The sequence below is a fragment of the Nomascus leucogenys genome, chromosome 14 (assembly GCF_006542625.1).
Source record: "Nomascus leucogenys isolate Asia chromosome 14, Asia_NLE_v1, whole genome shotgun sequence".
Lineage (NCBI taxonomy): Eukaryota > Metazoa > Chordata > Mammalia > Primates > Hylobatidae > Nomascus > Nomascus leucogenys.
In genome coordinates, this window is record NC_044394.1 from 9,266,591 (window position 1) to 9,283,474 (window position 16,884).

The 16,884-nt window shown below is 38.3% G+C and overlaps 1 protein-coding gene across 2 annotated transcripts in view; it reads right to left on the reverse strand.

Moving 5' to 3' along the window:
• The window catches only part of USP32 (ubiquitin specific peptidase 32), a 205,409-nt gene that overhangs the window by 85,704 nt on the left and 102,821 nt on the right, over positions 1 to 16,884 (reverse strand). For both annotated transcript variants that reach the window (XM_030828141.1, XM_030828142.1), the window contains exons 6-9: positions 8,402 to 8,533; positions 6,502 to 6,609; positions 3,787 to 3,902; positions 3,219 to 3,281 (exon numbers count right to left, since the gene is read on the reverse strand). In XM_030828141.1, coding sequence (XP_030684001.1) covers positions 3,219 to 3,281; positions 3,787 to 3,902; positions 6,502 to 6,609; positions 8,402 to 8,533 — 419 coding nt within the window. The remainder of the gene's footprint in view (positions 1 to 3,218; positions 3,282 to 3,786; positions 3,903 to 6,501; positions 6,610 to 8,401; positions 8,534 to 16,884) is intronic.

Consider the following 16,884-nt stretch of genomic DNA (forward strand, 5'->3'; position numbering starts at 1 on the left):
CCCTGATTTTCAAAATAGTGTCAGCTGATCACTTGCTCTGTTCTACTTGAATCTTTGGAGGTTTCTCCATAGTTTGGTATAAAGTTCAATTCCTAAGTTTTGTACCCAAGGCCCTTCAAGATACGGCTCCAATCCAGGTATACAGCCTTCAATATATGAATCTGTTATTCCAGCCACATCAGAATATTTGCAGTTCTAGGACTATACAGGATGTTTTACTGTACAGTCAGTCCTATACAGTAATAATGTCTTCTATTCTACCCCTAGTTGTTACCTCTTTTAGGAATCACCTTTCAACTTTTTACTTCTGTTAACCATAATTAACTAATTATTAAAGTGCCACATCCCAGCAGAAATCTTCTGGACTTTCAAAGTTCAATTTACATGGTTCCCTTTCTATCCTCCCACCATAATACTTGGTGCTAATTTTTTTTTTTTTTTCATACAAGTTCTCATTCTGTTGCTCAGGCTGTAGTGCAGTGGTGTAAACATGGCTCACTGCAGCCTTGACCTCCCAGGCTCAAATGATTCTCTTGCCTCAGCCTCCCTTGTAGCTGGAACTATAGATATGTGCTACTATGCCTGGCTACGTTTTTTCTTTTTTTTAGAGATAGGGTCTCGTTATGTTACCCGGGCTAGTCGAGAGCTACTGGGCTCAAGTGATTCTCCCACCTCAGCCTTCCAAAGTGCTGGGATTATAGATGAGAACCACCGTGCCCAGCCTCAACTTCTAACATAGCCCTGATCACACTTGTCTATCTTTACCTGTATACTACAAACTATCCAAGGGTAACATCTAGAACTCTTGAGCCACTACAGAGTATCATTAAATAGTCAATAGATGAATTAGATAAAACAGAGAAGAGTTGGTAGTCAGAAAAAGAATGAGTAATGTTGGTACAATCTAGTCACCAGCGAATACGGTTAATAGGCTTGGTTAAAAAATCCAAGTTCTATCCTAAACTATTACTATTTCATTATCATGGTTACATGGAAATGAAGCAGCTAAATGATCTTGTTTAATGTTCACAGAAGAGCCAGAAGTAGAAACTCCATCTTACATAAAAGGTGACAGCAAAAATACCCGCATACTTATGAAACACTTAGAAAAAAGGTGTTCAAAATTTTATCTCTACACAAGGCATTTTCTAACAGAAACTTCTCCTGGTTTTTGTTCTCATACACACCAAATAGAAGTCGATACCTTAGTTTCTGGCAGAGAGGAGAAAGAAGGGGACTGAATTGTCAAAGCTCTAGCCTGAAACTCATTTCTATTATTTGTTTCTATTGAGAATCAGTTAATAGGGCCATTAACAATTTCTTCTGAAATTGTGATTGAAGAAAGAAAAAAAACTGATGTTCTTTATTTATTCTAAACCTCTATTTATTAACACCATTGTGGTGTAGATCCTACCAATCTGCTACTTGGTACATGTCAATGCTTCAGTAGAAAGACTCAAATTTATGCAAATGTGTCTCATACAGGTAATTTATTTTCAATTTCACAGGGACGCATAGACGTCATAGTAATGCAAGCTATAGGAGTAAATCTATTATGATAACATTACTAATAAATGTTACCAAACTAAATAAGTCAAGGTTTTTTTTAATTTATAAAGTACACGTTTATTTTTGCTATTACATGCTTATTCTGGCTACCACTAAAGGACACAGGTGAGGTCCTTACCACAACCATTTAAAAAAATTTTTTAGGCCAGCACAGTGGCTCATGCCTGTAATCCCAGCACTTTGGGAGGCTGAGGCAGGACTGCTTGAGCCCAGGAGTTTGCAACCAGCCCGGGAAACATGGCGAGACCTGGTCTCTACAAAAAAAAAAAAAAAAAATTAGCTGGGCATGGTGGTGCACACCTATAGTCTCAGCTACTCGCAAAGCTGAGGCAGGAGGATTGCTTGAACCCAAGAGGTCAAGGCTGCAGTGAGCCAAGATCCCACCACTGCACTCTAGCCTGGGCAACAGAGCAAGATCCTGTCTCCAAAAAAACAAACAAACAAAAAAAACAAAAGAAGAAATTTCTTAAAAGAATAGATGTACTGGCCAGGTGCAGTGGCTCACGCCTGTAATCCCAGTACTTTGGGAGGCCAAGGCAGGCAGATCACTGGAGGCCAGGGGTTTGAGACCAGCCTGGCCAACATAACGAGACCCCATCTCTACTATAAAAATGCAAAAAAAATTAGCCGGCATGGTGGCACACACCTGCAGTCCCAGCTACTTTGGAGGCTGAGGCAAGAAAATCACTTGAAGCCGGGAGGCAGAGGTGGCAGTGAGCTGAGATCCTGCCAATGCACTCCAGTCTGGGTGACAGAGCAAGACTCTGTCAAAAAAAAAAAAAAAAAAAAAAGAGAGAGAGAGAGAATATATGTACCACCAGATTAAGAGGAAAAAAAATTTCCATCATCTCAGATATCCTTATGGTTGTTCCTAATTAATATGCACACCCCTGAAATCACTATTCCAACTTCTATTACTATTTGTTAGTTTTGCTTCTGTGTTCTTCAGCTTCATATAAATGGAATCATACAGTATATATTCTTTTTTGTTTGACTTCTTTTGCTCAATATAAGATTAGCCTTACCACAACTTAGTCAAATGGAAGAAATACAGATGATAGGCTATAGTTGTCAAGGGCTGTGTCTACATAATTCTTATAAAATGCTTAGCTTATAATAAATGTTTTCACATACAGTTTCAGAGTTGCTTAAAGATGGAATGGCTTGGCCGGGCGCGGTGGCTCACGCTTGTAATCCCAGCACTTTGGGAGGCTGAGGCGGGCGGATCACGAGGTCAGGAGATCGAGACCACGGTGAAACCCCGTTTCTACTAAAAATACAAAAAATTAGCCGGGCGTGGTGGCAGGCGCCTGTAGTCCCAGCTACTCGGAGAGGCTGAGGCAGGAGAATGGCGTGAACCCGGGAGGCGGAGCTTGCAGTGAGCCGAGATTGTGCCACTGCGCTCCAGCCTGGGCGACAGAGCGAGACTCCGTCTCAAAAAAAAAAAAAAAAAAAAAAAAAAAAAAAAAAAAAAAAAAAGATGGAATGGCTCTCTTTGGAGATAACTTGGAGGTGTTTTACCTGCAGGTCCAGATAAGTACTTGGTAGGGAGGATGCTAAAGAGATTCAAGTATGTATATAAGCGATATATCCCAAATGGAGTACATGATATTTTTAGAAAAAGATAAATTAGTTCTATCTAGACTCACCTTTGTGGTGTCATGTGCATTCAATATGCCTTCTACAATGTCAGAGAGATCCATATGTAATTCCTTTAAAAACAACCCAAAGGAATAATTAGAAAACAGTGGATATACTTTTAATTTTGTTATTCAATGGCTGAAGTATATTGAGCAAGATTTGTTTTGTTTTTCTTGTAGAGATGGGGTCTCCTTACGTTGCCCAGGATTATCTCAAACTCCTGGGCTAAAGTGATCCTCCAGCCCTGGCCTCCCAAAGTGCAGAGATTCCAGGTGAGAACTACTGCGCCTGGCCTTGCTCAAGGATTTTTATAATTACCACAGATAGATTCTCATATATGATTAAAAATTAAGATAACTTTCCTATGGCTTCATTCTTATTTTATGTAGTTCAGTTTAAGATTTTCTAAGCCAAACTCTCTTCCCAATTTTGCATCTTCAGCTATAAATATTTTGAGTAGCATAATACAGTAACTAAAAGCAGTAACAAATTATTTTATGCTTTTAAAGAAAATGATTCCTTCCAATTTCCCGTTGGAAGTTTATATGCAACAAGACATACACAATCATAACTTACAGGAATATCATCAGTGCGGTTGTCCTTCCAGACTTCTAAAAGTGCAACCACCATGTCTCTCAGTTCAACCCTGGAGAGAACTCCATCACGGTCAACATCAAATACCTTGAAGCAAACTAATGAAAAGAAACTCTTATGGAGGAAAATTATTTTTGCATTCTGAGGTATAATATATTTTACTAGAAGTTGCTCTTGTATAATTACTTAGTTTTTTAAGCAAGTATATGTATTCTGGAACAGTTCTCATCTGTAATAAACTATATTATGTCAATTATAGTCCTCAGAAGTTGTAGGACTTCCTGCATATCATGAATCTGTATCTCTAAATCATTATTCAGATATAAGACCCTACCCTTCAGCCAAATCTAAAGCTAAATGCCTTACAAACTGTCAAGAAAGGGCGAAGTTACTATACAATAAATATTACAATACCTTATAAGTTTTTAGGAAGTAATGCAAGCCCCTAGGTTAATTTCTAATATTCAAAATTGATCATTGCAGAGTTGTTTCTTGTTCTGTTTGTTTGTTGGCGACGGAGTCTTGCTCTGTCGCCCAGGCTAGAGTGCAGTGGCATGATCTCGGTTCACTGCAACCTCTGCCTCCCGAGTTCAAGTAATTCTCCTGCCTCAGCCTCCCGAGTAGCTGGGATTACAGGAGCATACCACAACGCCCAGGCTAGAGTGCAGTGGCATGATCTTGGTTCACTGCAACCTCTGCCTCCTGAGTTCAAGTAATTCTCCTGCCTCAGCCTCCCGAGTAGGGCTGGGATTACAGGAGCACACCACAACACCCAGGTAATTTTTTTTTTTTTTTTGAGATGGAGTCTCACTTTGTTGCCCAGGCTGGAGTGCAGTGGAATGATCTCGGGTCACTGCATCCTCTGCCTCCCGGGTTCAAGCAATTCTCCCACCTCAGCCTCTGAGAAGCTGGGACTATAGGCAAGTGCCACCATGCCCGGCTAATTTTTTGTATTTTTAGTAGAGACGGGGTTTCACTGTGTTAGCCAAGATGGTCTCAATCTCCTGACCTTGTGATCAGCCCATCTCAGCCTCCCAAAGTGCTGGGATTACAGGTGTGAGCCACCGCGCCAGGACTTTTTTTTTTTTTTTTTTTGAGACACAGTCTTGCTGTCTCCCAGGCTGGAGTGCAATGGCACAATCTTGGCTCACTGCAACCTCCACCTCCCAGGTTCAAGCAATTCTCCTGCCTCAGCCTCCCAAGTAGCTGGGATTACAGATGCCTGCCACTGCACCCAGTTAACTTTTGTATTTTTAGTAGAGACTGGGTTTCGCCATGTTGGCCAGGCTGGTCTTGAACTCCTGACCTCAGGTGATCCACCTGCCTCGGCCTCCCAAAGTGCTGGGATTACAGGCTTAAGCAACCATGCCTGGCCAACAATTTCAACTCTTTAATGAAATTCAAACACAGCATGCTAAGAATTAGAACACCAGTGCTTTGCTATTTAACTCCAAATGAATCATTCTAGTTTAACTTCCATTAGTTCATCAGCAAAAAAAGACATTAAAACAAAATTTTTTTTAAGACAATAATTAACTTCAATGGAAATGCAGAGCTGGGCATGGAGGCTCATGTCTATAACCCCAACACTTCGGGAGGCTGAGGTGGGTGGATCATTTAAGGCCAGAGGTTCGAGACTAGCCTGAGCAACATAACAAGACACTATCTATTAAAAAAAAAAAAAAAAAAAACTAGCCAGGCATGGTAGTACATGCCTGTAGTCCCAGCTACCTAGGAGGCTAGGATGGGAGGATCCACTGAGCCCAGAAGTTCAAGGTTACAGTGAGCTACAATCACACCACTGCACTGGACTCTAACTTGGGCAACAGAACAAGTCCCTGTCTCAAAAAAAAAAAAAGATTTTAGCTTCCTCATCTAACAGTAAATTGTAATGGAAACAACCAAGCCAGTTTGAAATAGTGGTATAACAACAGGGAATAAAAAAAGAGATTTGAATTTTTAGTTGAAAGATTATTTCATATACCTCCATAATAGAATTATGGCTATTAAATCAATTGAGCGCATCACAGTACAACAGTACTAAATACCATAAAAATATTGAACACCACACCCAAAATACGCAACATTTGGGAAGATTTATTTTAGAAAGATGTGGAGATAATGACCCCAGTAAATATATTTGAGTTAGGTTCCAATTACATGTAAATGCCTGCATTTTTACAAATATGGTTAAGATTTAATAATGGAATATATTTATGCTTACAAATTATGCTGCAATATTTTAGTTAGGTTAAAAAAGATCATTTTAGTATTCAATAAAATTAGTTTTGACCATAAATTTTCTTTTGCCAATGAAATATTAATCTGTGCCAGTGGATGGAAAATGAGTTATGCCTCAACTTATGTAAGACACAAAATTCTACCAGAAAAATATTTCCTAAATGTTTAAAATTTTCAGTTACATCATAGCTGATCTGATTCATTTATCATGAATTACAAATTCTTTAGGAAAATCAACCCCATTGTTAACAGCAAAGATCCCAAACTATTCCATAGTAAAAAAGAAGAGGTGATTGATTCCTTAGAGTGACCTCAGTAAAACCCAATGAGATTAATATTTGCTAATCTGACAGTTATAAAAATTCAAGCCTTAATCCACAGATAATTTTACATTGATGAAAACTGATTTTCTCTCTACATAGTTAGCAATTTTTTGACAATGTTTAACACACTCACATTTTTGTCTTTCAGCCAGGGGTCCCCTGCAACAGGCTGATAACCCACAGGATATCTCCTTAAAATCTATGTGATTGTCACGATTTTCATCAAAAGCATTAAACAAACCTGTAAAATAGGAAGAGACGCCATAAATCACAGCCAAGCTTCCTAATGTTAATAATGACATGTTTACAAAAGGAGGAATGACTTTTTCCCATAAACTGACTGAATTTTTTTTTAAGTTTATTAGTAGTTCCTAATGTTTCAGGAAGTATCTCTTTCCTCTTGGTATAATTACAACTGAAACTTGTGATCATGGCAGAAAATACATTACAATTCTTTAGTGTTTGGTTATGTCCATCTATATTTATCTTACATCATTTGTAATGGCTAAAATGCCTATATATTTTTGAAGTCAATAAATAAAAATTAAAAACCAAAAAAGGTCAGAAATTACAACAATTATCCTTACTTAAAAAGACTAAGAAGAAAAAGGGAAAAAAGAAAGAAAAATTGAACTGCTTATTAAATGAATACTCAAAGATACATTATGGTATCATTAATAAGCTCCCATAAAGCTCTTTCATGAGGCAAAGGAAGATACACTATGCAACATAAGAGAAAGAAATTCTCTGCTACAGTGTCTCTTTGTACTGTTTAATCTTTTATACATGAATATTTTAAATTTCACAAAGGGAATTTATAATCTAATCCTGTGGTTTTTAAACATTTTGTAAAAAAAAAGAAACGAAATAATTTTGTTTCCAAATGAAATGATACATCAATCCCAATTCTAAAAAGGTAAAAACACAATGCACTGTTGTTGAAGTAGGTAGAAACCCAGAGCCCTATCTGCCCTGGCTCCCCTGACAAGTACTTCCGAAGTACTCGAGAAATTTGAAGAATACAGATAGTATATTCCAAGAATCTAACGCAGTGCCCTCAGTTTAGGGATTAGAAAACTAAAGCTCAGAGAAGATTACATGATTTGCCAAATATAAGTTTTAAAAGGTGAGAGCTGGAAGCAGAACCCAAGTATTAATATTCAAAATATGATTTTTATGATGTGCTCACACTTATTTTTCGTACTCTCTATTTTTAAAAAAGTAACAGCAGGCTGGGCACAGTGGCTCACGCCTGTAATCCTGGCACTTTGGGAGGCTGAGGTGGGCAGATCACCTGAGATCGGGGGTTCAAGACCAGCCTGACCAATATGGAGAAACCCTGTCTCTATTAAAAACACAAAATTAGCCAGGCATGGTGGCACATTCCTGTAATCCCAGCTACTTGGGAGGCTGAGATGGGAGAATCGCTTGAACCCAGGAGACAGAGGTTGCAGTGAGCCGAGATGGCGCCATTGCACTCCAGCCTGGGCAACGAGAGTGAAACTCTGCCTCAAAAAAAAAAAAGGTAACAGCTCTAAGTTTAGAGCTAGAGAGCACCTCAGAGATGGTCTAGTCCAATAGTTTCTTTATCTTTTTTTGGAGGGGAGCATACAGCAATGGAATCTTCTTATGTAAAAGAAAAAAAGTAGAGGCACCCTACTGGAGGAAGAGATGAGGTCATGTGTGGAAAACATGGAGCTCTGCCCATTCAGTGGCCACCATATGACTCCAGGCACTAGCTGCTAATGCACCTTACTGGAACACAGTATCACAACCACTGCCTTGGTCAAACACATTTTATACACGAGCATGCTCGGGTGCAGAGAGCTAAACTGATTTATGCAAGGTTATAACAGGTAGAATATCAAGCTCAAGACTATAATATTAATTCCCATTCATTTTTCCCCACTCCATTAAACCTGCAAACATATGAGAAGATGGTTTCTTAGAGTTAAAATGTATTGGTTACAAATACGAGATGGGCTCAGGTATGTTTACCAGTGCACATATGTAGAAAATTGAATGATTCCTACCTTCACTTAGAGATGGACGAATAGGTGGTGAAACCAATGGGCCAAATGTCTCTAAATCAAATCGTCCAGTCCGGGATTGAGCCTTCAATAACCAATAGCGTTTCTCAAGATCAATGATGTCTGATTCCTCCACTAAGGGTCAAATCAAAAAAGATTATAAAACCTCAGAATTCTCTTCTCAGGAGTTCAGTTCATCCTGATAATATATCTTCCACAGATATATTTCAGTTTCACAATTCAATTGCTAAAAAATAATCACGACCAAAAACAAAACTGAAATTTATTATATCCAAAATGGTAGGAAAATTAAACCAAAATGAACAAAATGAGGCTTTAAAACAGAAAAAAGAAATCTACAATTCCCCATTTAAGTAGGCTGTTAAATCCAACATTTAAAATAAAAATTAAGCTATTTCTTTTGGGTTTCCCACACCACTTTTACCTGTACTGATTTTTTTTCTTTTCTTTTTTTTTTTTTTAAGAGATAGGGTTTTGCTCTGTCACTCCCAAGCTGGAGTGCAGTGACACGATCATAGTTCCCTGAAGCCTCAAATTCCTGGGCTCAAGCCATCTTCCCACCTCAGCCTCCCAAGTAGCTAGGACTACATGGGCACGCCACCACATCCAGCTAATTTTTAAAAAGCTTTTTGTAGAAGTGGGGTCTTACTATGTTGGTCAGGCTGGTCCCAAACTCCTGGTCTCAAGCAGTCCTCTCACCTCTGCTTCCCAAAGTGTTGGGATTATGGGTGTGAGCCACCGTGCTCAGCCATTTTTGTTTATTTTCAATCTCTATCTTGGATTTAAAGTTTCTATGTACAGCTTCTCTCCTGGCTAGACTGTAAACATCATAATGGCAGGATCTATGTCTGATTCATCCTGTCAATACAATTAATGACTTACATATTCAATACTTATTGAATAAATGAAAAAAGTCAGTGGTGACAAAGGAGATGGAGTAGGAGTCCCTATGTGATAGCAATAGCAAAGCCATGAAAGCACGAACACCTTTCTCTCCTCATTTCTCAGAATATACATCAAAAATCGTAAATAGGCTCTAAACCATTTTATCTGTGTTTGTTTTTCCTCCAAGGAACTAAAGTAAAATTTAGAAAGCATACATAGGACATTTATTCTCAACTAAACACAGGAACCAAAGTGATCCTGTTAAAATATAAATCTAGAAATTTCAAATTCTGTCTATAATGGAGTAACTAGCACCAGACTTCACCTCCTACCACAAATGACTAGAAAACTGTATAAAATATATAAAACTATTTCTATAAATTAGAGAATAAGCAGCATAGAACTGTGATCCTTGAGAGAGAGGAAACAAATAAGGTGAGCCCTTTCATTGCCCTGGATTTTTTCCCCAGTCACTTTCCAGACCTAAACAAGGGATGAGTACTGTAAGCAGAGAGATTTCACTGAGTTAAGAAGATAGGTTGGAGGTAAGGTAGCTGAAATTTGCAAACCAGAGTACTGGAGAGGAAAGAGTTATGCCAAGAAAAGGCTCCAGAAATCTGCACATGTGTTTTACTGAGTTTTGGCAGAATAGTAAGCTGTGTATACATGAAGTGAAATACAATGAGGCTGGGCTAGGTACAAATGCTGGGAAATTTGTTTTGTTTTGTTGTTGTCTGAGACAGAATCTCACTCTGTCGCCCAGGCTGGAGTGCAGTGGCGTGATCTTGGCTCACTGAAACCTCTGCCACCCGCCTGGGTTCAAGAGATTCTCGTGTTTCAGCTTCCCAAGTAGTTGGGATAACAGACATGCACCAGCATGCCTGGCTAATTTTCGTATTTTTAGTAGAGATGGAGTTTCGCCATATCACCCATGCTGGTCTCAAACTCCTGGCCTCAAGTCATCTGTCTGCCTCGGCCTCCCAAAGTGTGGGGATTACTTACAGGCATGAGTCACCGCACCCAGCCCAAATGCTAGGAAACTGTAAGCTAAAAACGTCCTAGAGCTTATACAGGGCTGGGAGATGTCTGAGTTGTGACCAGCTGAAGTGGAAACACACTGTTGGACATTGGGAGCATTTGTGAACTCCAGAGGGTCTCTACTTAATAAACAGAGAAAAACTAACTCTAGAGTAAAGGCTACTCTAAACTTGTCCCAACAAAGCTTACAAACAATCCTGCAAAATATGGTGCTGATCCACAAGTAACTTAACTGCCTATCAAAATAAAACACAAGTTCCTTTTTTAAAGAGAGACAACAATCCAGATGCTCAGCTACATAACATCCACAATGTCTATCATCCAAAGAAAACATGAAAGTAGTAGAAAAATATGACCCAAAATCAGGATTAAAAATTAGTCAATAGAGGGCTGGATGTGGTGGCTCATGCCTGTAATCCCAGCACTTTGGGAGGCCGAGGTGGGTGGATCACTTGAGGTCAGGAGTTCGAGACCAGCCTGGCCAATATGGTGAAACCCCCGTCTCTACTAAAAATACAAAAATTAGCTGGGCGTGGTGGCGGGTACCTGTAGTCCCAGCTACTGTGGAAGCTGAGGCAGGACAATCACTTGAACCCAGGAGGCGGAGGCTGCAGTGAGCCGAGATCGCGCCACTGCACTCCAGCCTGGGGCAACAGAGCGAGACTCAGTCTCAAAAAAAAAAAAAAAAAATTAGTCAATAGAAAAAGACCTAGAAATAACAGATGATGTAATTAACAGGCAAAGCTTTAAAATATCTATTGTAAATATCTCAGGAATTAAAGAAAAACATGCATATACAAAGGAAAGAAATGGCAACTATAAAAAAGTATCAACTGGAACTACTAAAGATGAAGAATACAATATTTGAAATTTAAAAAAATTCCCTAGAGGATTTAACAGCAGATTATAAACTAGACAGGAAAGATTAGTGAATTTGAAGGACAAGCAATAGCAACTATCTAAATGATAGCATAAAGAGGAAAAAGGCTAAAAACATATTAGAATCTTAGTGACCTATAAGATAATATCAAACATACATACAATTGGGATCCCAGAAAGGGATAGGCAGAAAAATACCTGAAAAAATAATGGCTGAAAACTTTCTAAAATTCATGAAAACTATATTCCCACAGATCCGGAAGTTCAATGAACCTTGTGTTAGAAAACTCAAAACCCTAACAAGGCAAGTCATAATCAAACTGGTGATAAAGAAAAAAATATTAAAAGGAGCAAGATGGGGGAAAAACACATTACAAACAAAAGAACCAAGATAATAATTTATCTCCAGAAAAAAAAGCCAGAAAACAACAGGGAAGAAGTACTGAAAAAGAAAACAAAACTGTCAACCTCCAATTCTGTATCGTGAAAATATTCTTCAAAAATAAATTCAAAGTACAGATTTTTTTTTTTTGACAAACAGTGGAAATAGCAGAACCACACCAAAAGGACTATTAAAGGGCATTCTTCAGACAGCAGGAAGACCAGTTAAGTATCTATGTAAACAGAATAAGGCTAACAATGTTACTTCTCTGCCTCAAAATACTTCCCCATGATACCTGCATGGCTTACTCCCACAATTCCTTCAGATCTTTCCTCAAATGTCACATTCTCAGACCATCCAAACCACACCACCTTCAAAGATATTCCTCTATCCCTCTTCCCTGCTCTACTTTACTCCATAACACTTATCAACTCTAATATAAAATTTATTCATTTGTTTTGTTTATTGAGCATCTCCCCTAACTAGAACATAAGCTTGAGGGCAGAGTTTCTGGTATGTTTTGTTCCCTGTTACAGTCTAACACCAGAATAATATCAGGCACATTTTGAGCACTCGATAAATAAGTTTAATGAATAAATGAGAAGTATTGGCCGGGCACGGTGGCTCACGCCTGTAATCCTAGCACTTTGGGAGGCCAGGGCAGGCGGATCACCTGAGGTCAGGAGTACAAGACCAGCCTGGGCAACATGGTGAAACCCCATCTCTACTAAAAATACAAAAACTAGCGAGGCGTGGTGGCATGTGCCTGTAATCCCAGCTACTTAGGAGGCTGAGGCAGGAGAATCGCTTGAACCTGGGAGGCAGAGGTGGCAGTGTGCCGAGATTGCACCACTGCACTCCTGCCTGGACAACAGAGCAAGACTCCATCTCAAAAACAAAAAAAAGAATTATTTGTTGAGCTGTTTTATATATACATACACACACATACCCCCACACCCCTCTTCAGGATAATGCTAACTGTGATAAAAGATAACAATTAGTACCAGACATGACCTTGGCATCTACTAACTTTCATTTATTTATTTTCTTTCTTGTTAGGTCAGTTTAGCAAGGTAACTTTTAAGTTACCTGGAAAGATAAGAACAAAGTTCCCTAAATTTCCAGGGCCTTCAAAGCATTTGATATTTTTTTTTTCCAAGACGGAATCTCACTCTGTTGCCCAGACTGGAGTGCAGTGGTGTGATCTTAGTTCATTGTAACATCTGCCTCCTAGGTTCTAGCGATTCTCCTGCCTCAGCCTCCTGAGTAGCTGGGATTACAGGCACCTGCCACCATGCCCGGCTAATTTTTTGTATTTTTAGTAGAGACCTTGTCTCTAAAAAAAAAAAAAAAGTATGGAGCAATAAAGATAAAATTTTCACAGAGGAATATACACTGTGTCATATAGTTTTGCTTTTTAAACTAAGTAACTAATTCACTAGATTGTAATCACCTGATGGGTCAATGTTTGCAAAGGTCCAGTTACTTTGGAACGGGATCTAATTTTTAAAATATATAATGGCTGGGTGTGGTGGCTCACACCTATAATCCCAGAACTTTGGGAGGTCGAGGTAAGAGGACTGCTTAAGTCTAGGGGTTTAGGACCAGCTTGGGCAACATAGTGAGACCCTGTTTCAACTTTTTTGTAATAAAATAAAATATATAAAACTCATACTAAAGAATGTTGTTTTCGTTTTTTAATGCTGAAGTATCTACTTCAAATATCCAGATAACTGAATTTATTTAAAAGGAGAGAGTATTTTAAAATTTTAGCAATAGGGAGAACAACAAAGGAATCTGATATATAAATTGAGATTCCTAAATAAGATGTCTGTCTATTTATGATGCTAAAAAAAAAAAAAAAAAAGAAAAAGAAACCTCTTTCGTTCCTCCAGAGAAACACTAGCTTTTTCAAGTCCTAAACTCTTCCAAGTAGTAGATCAGCATACAAAAAATCTAACCCTGAAACGAAAGGAGGAAGATAGCAGTCTTGACGATAGAAACTGTTCTTATTTCTATACTTCTCAGTATTGAGGATATAATAGGTGTTCAATAAGTACTTCTGATTAATTGGTGTTTACATAATACAGTACATTGAAACACAGAAAAGTCATATTAACTGTGATTTTTTTTTTTACTTTGAAAACTATGTTTATCAATCTCCTCAAAAAACACAATTTCTTTGCTGAAGCAGAAATGTGGAAAGACAAGTAAAACATATTTACAAGAAAAAAATGATCAGATTGGTCATGGTCACCAATGAAAACCATCCTTTAGTGCTGACTTTTAAGTGTATGTGATCTGTTCATTTTCTGGATATAGACTGCACAGTCCTCAATCAAACATTTGTCAAAAGCAAACTAGATTATATATATATTTTTTTATATATATATATATGGTAATGATTATATATAAAGTAGATTATACATATATATTATTATTATTATTACCAAACATTTTACATGAATTGGCAGCTAAATTGCTAGGAAGAGGGAGTTTAACCTTATTTTCACTTACAGAAGTTTGAAGCAGTAATTTCAGTAGTTACTCTCTATTTGCGATGCATAAGTCACTATGAAAACTTACAGTCTATTGGCTAAATAAGAATGAATTTATCACCCACCTATAGGTATAATTTTTTCTGGGTCACAACAGCAGTATACCATATTCCCAACATTCTAAGTAGTTCTCGGTCTGCACTTTGGGCCATCCTAATCAGGTCTCACCTCACCAAAGGCTCCAGCTGCAGACAACAACTCTTTAATGCCAGAAGTCAATCCTCATCAAAAAGGCCAGGCACAATATCCAAATATTTTCATACAGTAACACATTTCTTTAACATTTTTGAAAAACAACCTCCTCTCAGGACCAATGACCTTCTGAGATCTACTTAAAATGGCTGTAAGCCTTGCATCACTAACAGATAAGAGGATAATGAAGGAGAGGCACACAGATTTACTAGGCAGTTCATGGTCTAAGAATCACCAAAGTCCTTTTTTCCCTATTGACAGAAGGCTTTAACATTGTAAACTAAAATGTGGTAAGGGACCATAATAATATACATATTGTTAGTTGAAATAAATGCTAAAACAGATAAGGACAATATAAATTTCTTGAGTTAGCTCTGAAAAGAGAAATAATCAAAATGAATTATAAAGTCCCATCACCAAAATTACAATTTTAACTACTTCAGAATCCAGATTCTACCATTCAAAGAAATCACTCAGTTAGCAAGCTGAATACATTATGATACATTTTGGAGAAATGCCAAAAACTTTATTTATTGGAAAACATTTACAAGACAGAATAGATATATGTTTTCTTCCAAATACTGCTGAATTCTACAAAAGAATATGACTATTAAGGAAAATAACTTAATAATAGTTCCTTTTTTTCTTTTGAAGAGACAGGGTCTCACTCTGTCACCCAGGAATGATCATAGCTCAATGTGGCCTCAACCTCCTGGGCTCAAGTGATCCTCCCACCTCGGCCTCCACAGTAGCTGGGAATATAAGCATGTGCTACCACATCCAGCTAATTTTTAACTTTTTTGTAGAGACGGGCCTTGCTGTTTCCCAGGCTGGCCTTGAACTCCTGGACTCAAGTGAGCCTCCTACCACAGCCTTCCAAAGTGCTGGGATTACAGGCATGAGCTACTGCACCCAGACAATAAATAAAAATTTTAAAAGCCACATCATATCTGGAAACATTTAGTAAAAATGTATTATATGCCTGACATTGTACTAAAAACTACAGATATGACTGTGAACAAGACAACTATGTTTAGAGATGAGAATTGAAAACTGACCATTTTCATCTAGTATGGAAAGTACAATGAAAAAATAGAGAGTTTTCTGGGAGCACATATGTGGGTAGGCCCTGGAGGTCTCGATGTTTAAAGAGGTACATGAAGGGAATCTAAGGGTTAACTAGGGAAAGGAAAAGGAGTGTGGCAGAAGAAGGAAATTATAAGCAGAGGTAAAACAGGATGTGTAAAAGTCTGAAGGTAAGACAGATAGTAATAGGACAGAAAGACAAAAAAGCAGTTGTGTTAAGTTTTAATTCAAAAACAAGAAAAAGGATCACCTATAGAAAGGTTTATACCATGGACCCAAGATAAAAGGCAAAAAACAGAAAAGAATTTTAGTTTCCAATGACCAAAAAAAAAAAGTATAAAGATGACAGTTGAACCTGGAATAGTAGGCATTTCAGTCACAACGTAGACATTTCAAAGAGAAGATGACTTGGAGCTGCTAGACTGCTTGGAGAGGACTATTCATGTACTACAGTATAAGGGATGGCATAGACAGATTTAAAATAGTGAAAGTCTGATCAAAACTAATCAATTAAAACTAATTACATTTTAACTTTATAGTCTGTCTCTCCAAACTCCAACACTGTGTGTTTTATATAACTATGGACAAAATGGAAAAGGAAAGAGTATTATAAGAAAAAACAAAAACGACCAGGGTTTGATCATTCAAAGTAGAATCAGGGGAGGAGAGGGAAGAACTGTACTAACTTATTTCAAACTTTTAATTACATAGAATGTTTATGCTTCCTATACAGGCTTTCTGACTCAACATCATCATCATTGAGATGCTAAGCATCATCACAAACATCATATCTGTCCTCCTGTACCTTCAGTACAAACAGCTTTAAATATTAACTTGTCATTAATCCTGTTGACTGGGCACAGTGGCTCACACCTGTAATCCCAGCACTTTGGGAGTCTGTGGCAGGGGAGAATTGATACCAGCCTGGGCAACATGATGAGATCCCATCTCTACAAATAATTTTTAGAAATTAGCCGGGTGCAGTGAATGCACCTGTGGCCCCAGCTACTCAGGAGGCTGAGGCAGGAGGATCCTTTGAGCCTGGGAGGTCGAGGCGGCATTGAGCCATAATTGTACCACCGTACTCCTGCCTGGGGAGCAAGACTTTGTCTCAAAAAAAAAAAGAAGAAAAAAACTTATCTGTATTTCACAAGTAATTTTACAAATAAAATCTGAACTATTTAAATAGCCAGGCATGCTGGCTCACACCTGTAATCCTAGCACTTTGGGAGGCTGAGGCAGGTAGATCACTTGAGCCCAGGAGTTTGAGGCCAGCCTGGGCAACATGGTAAAACCCCTTCTCCATAAAAAATACAAAACTTAGCCAGGCCTGGTGGCGTGCACCTGTAGTCCCAGCAAGTTGGGAGGCTGAGGTGGGGGGATCACTTAAGCCTGGGAGGCGGAGGTTGCAATGAGCCTAGATAGGGCCACTGCACTCCAGCCTG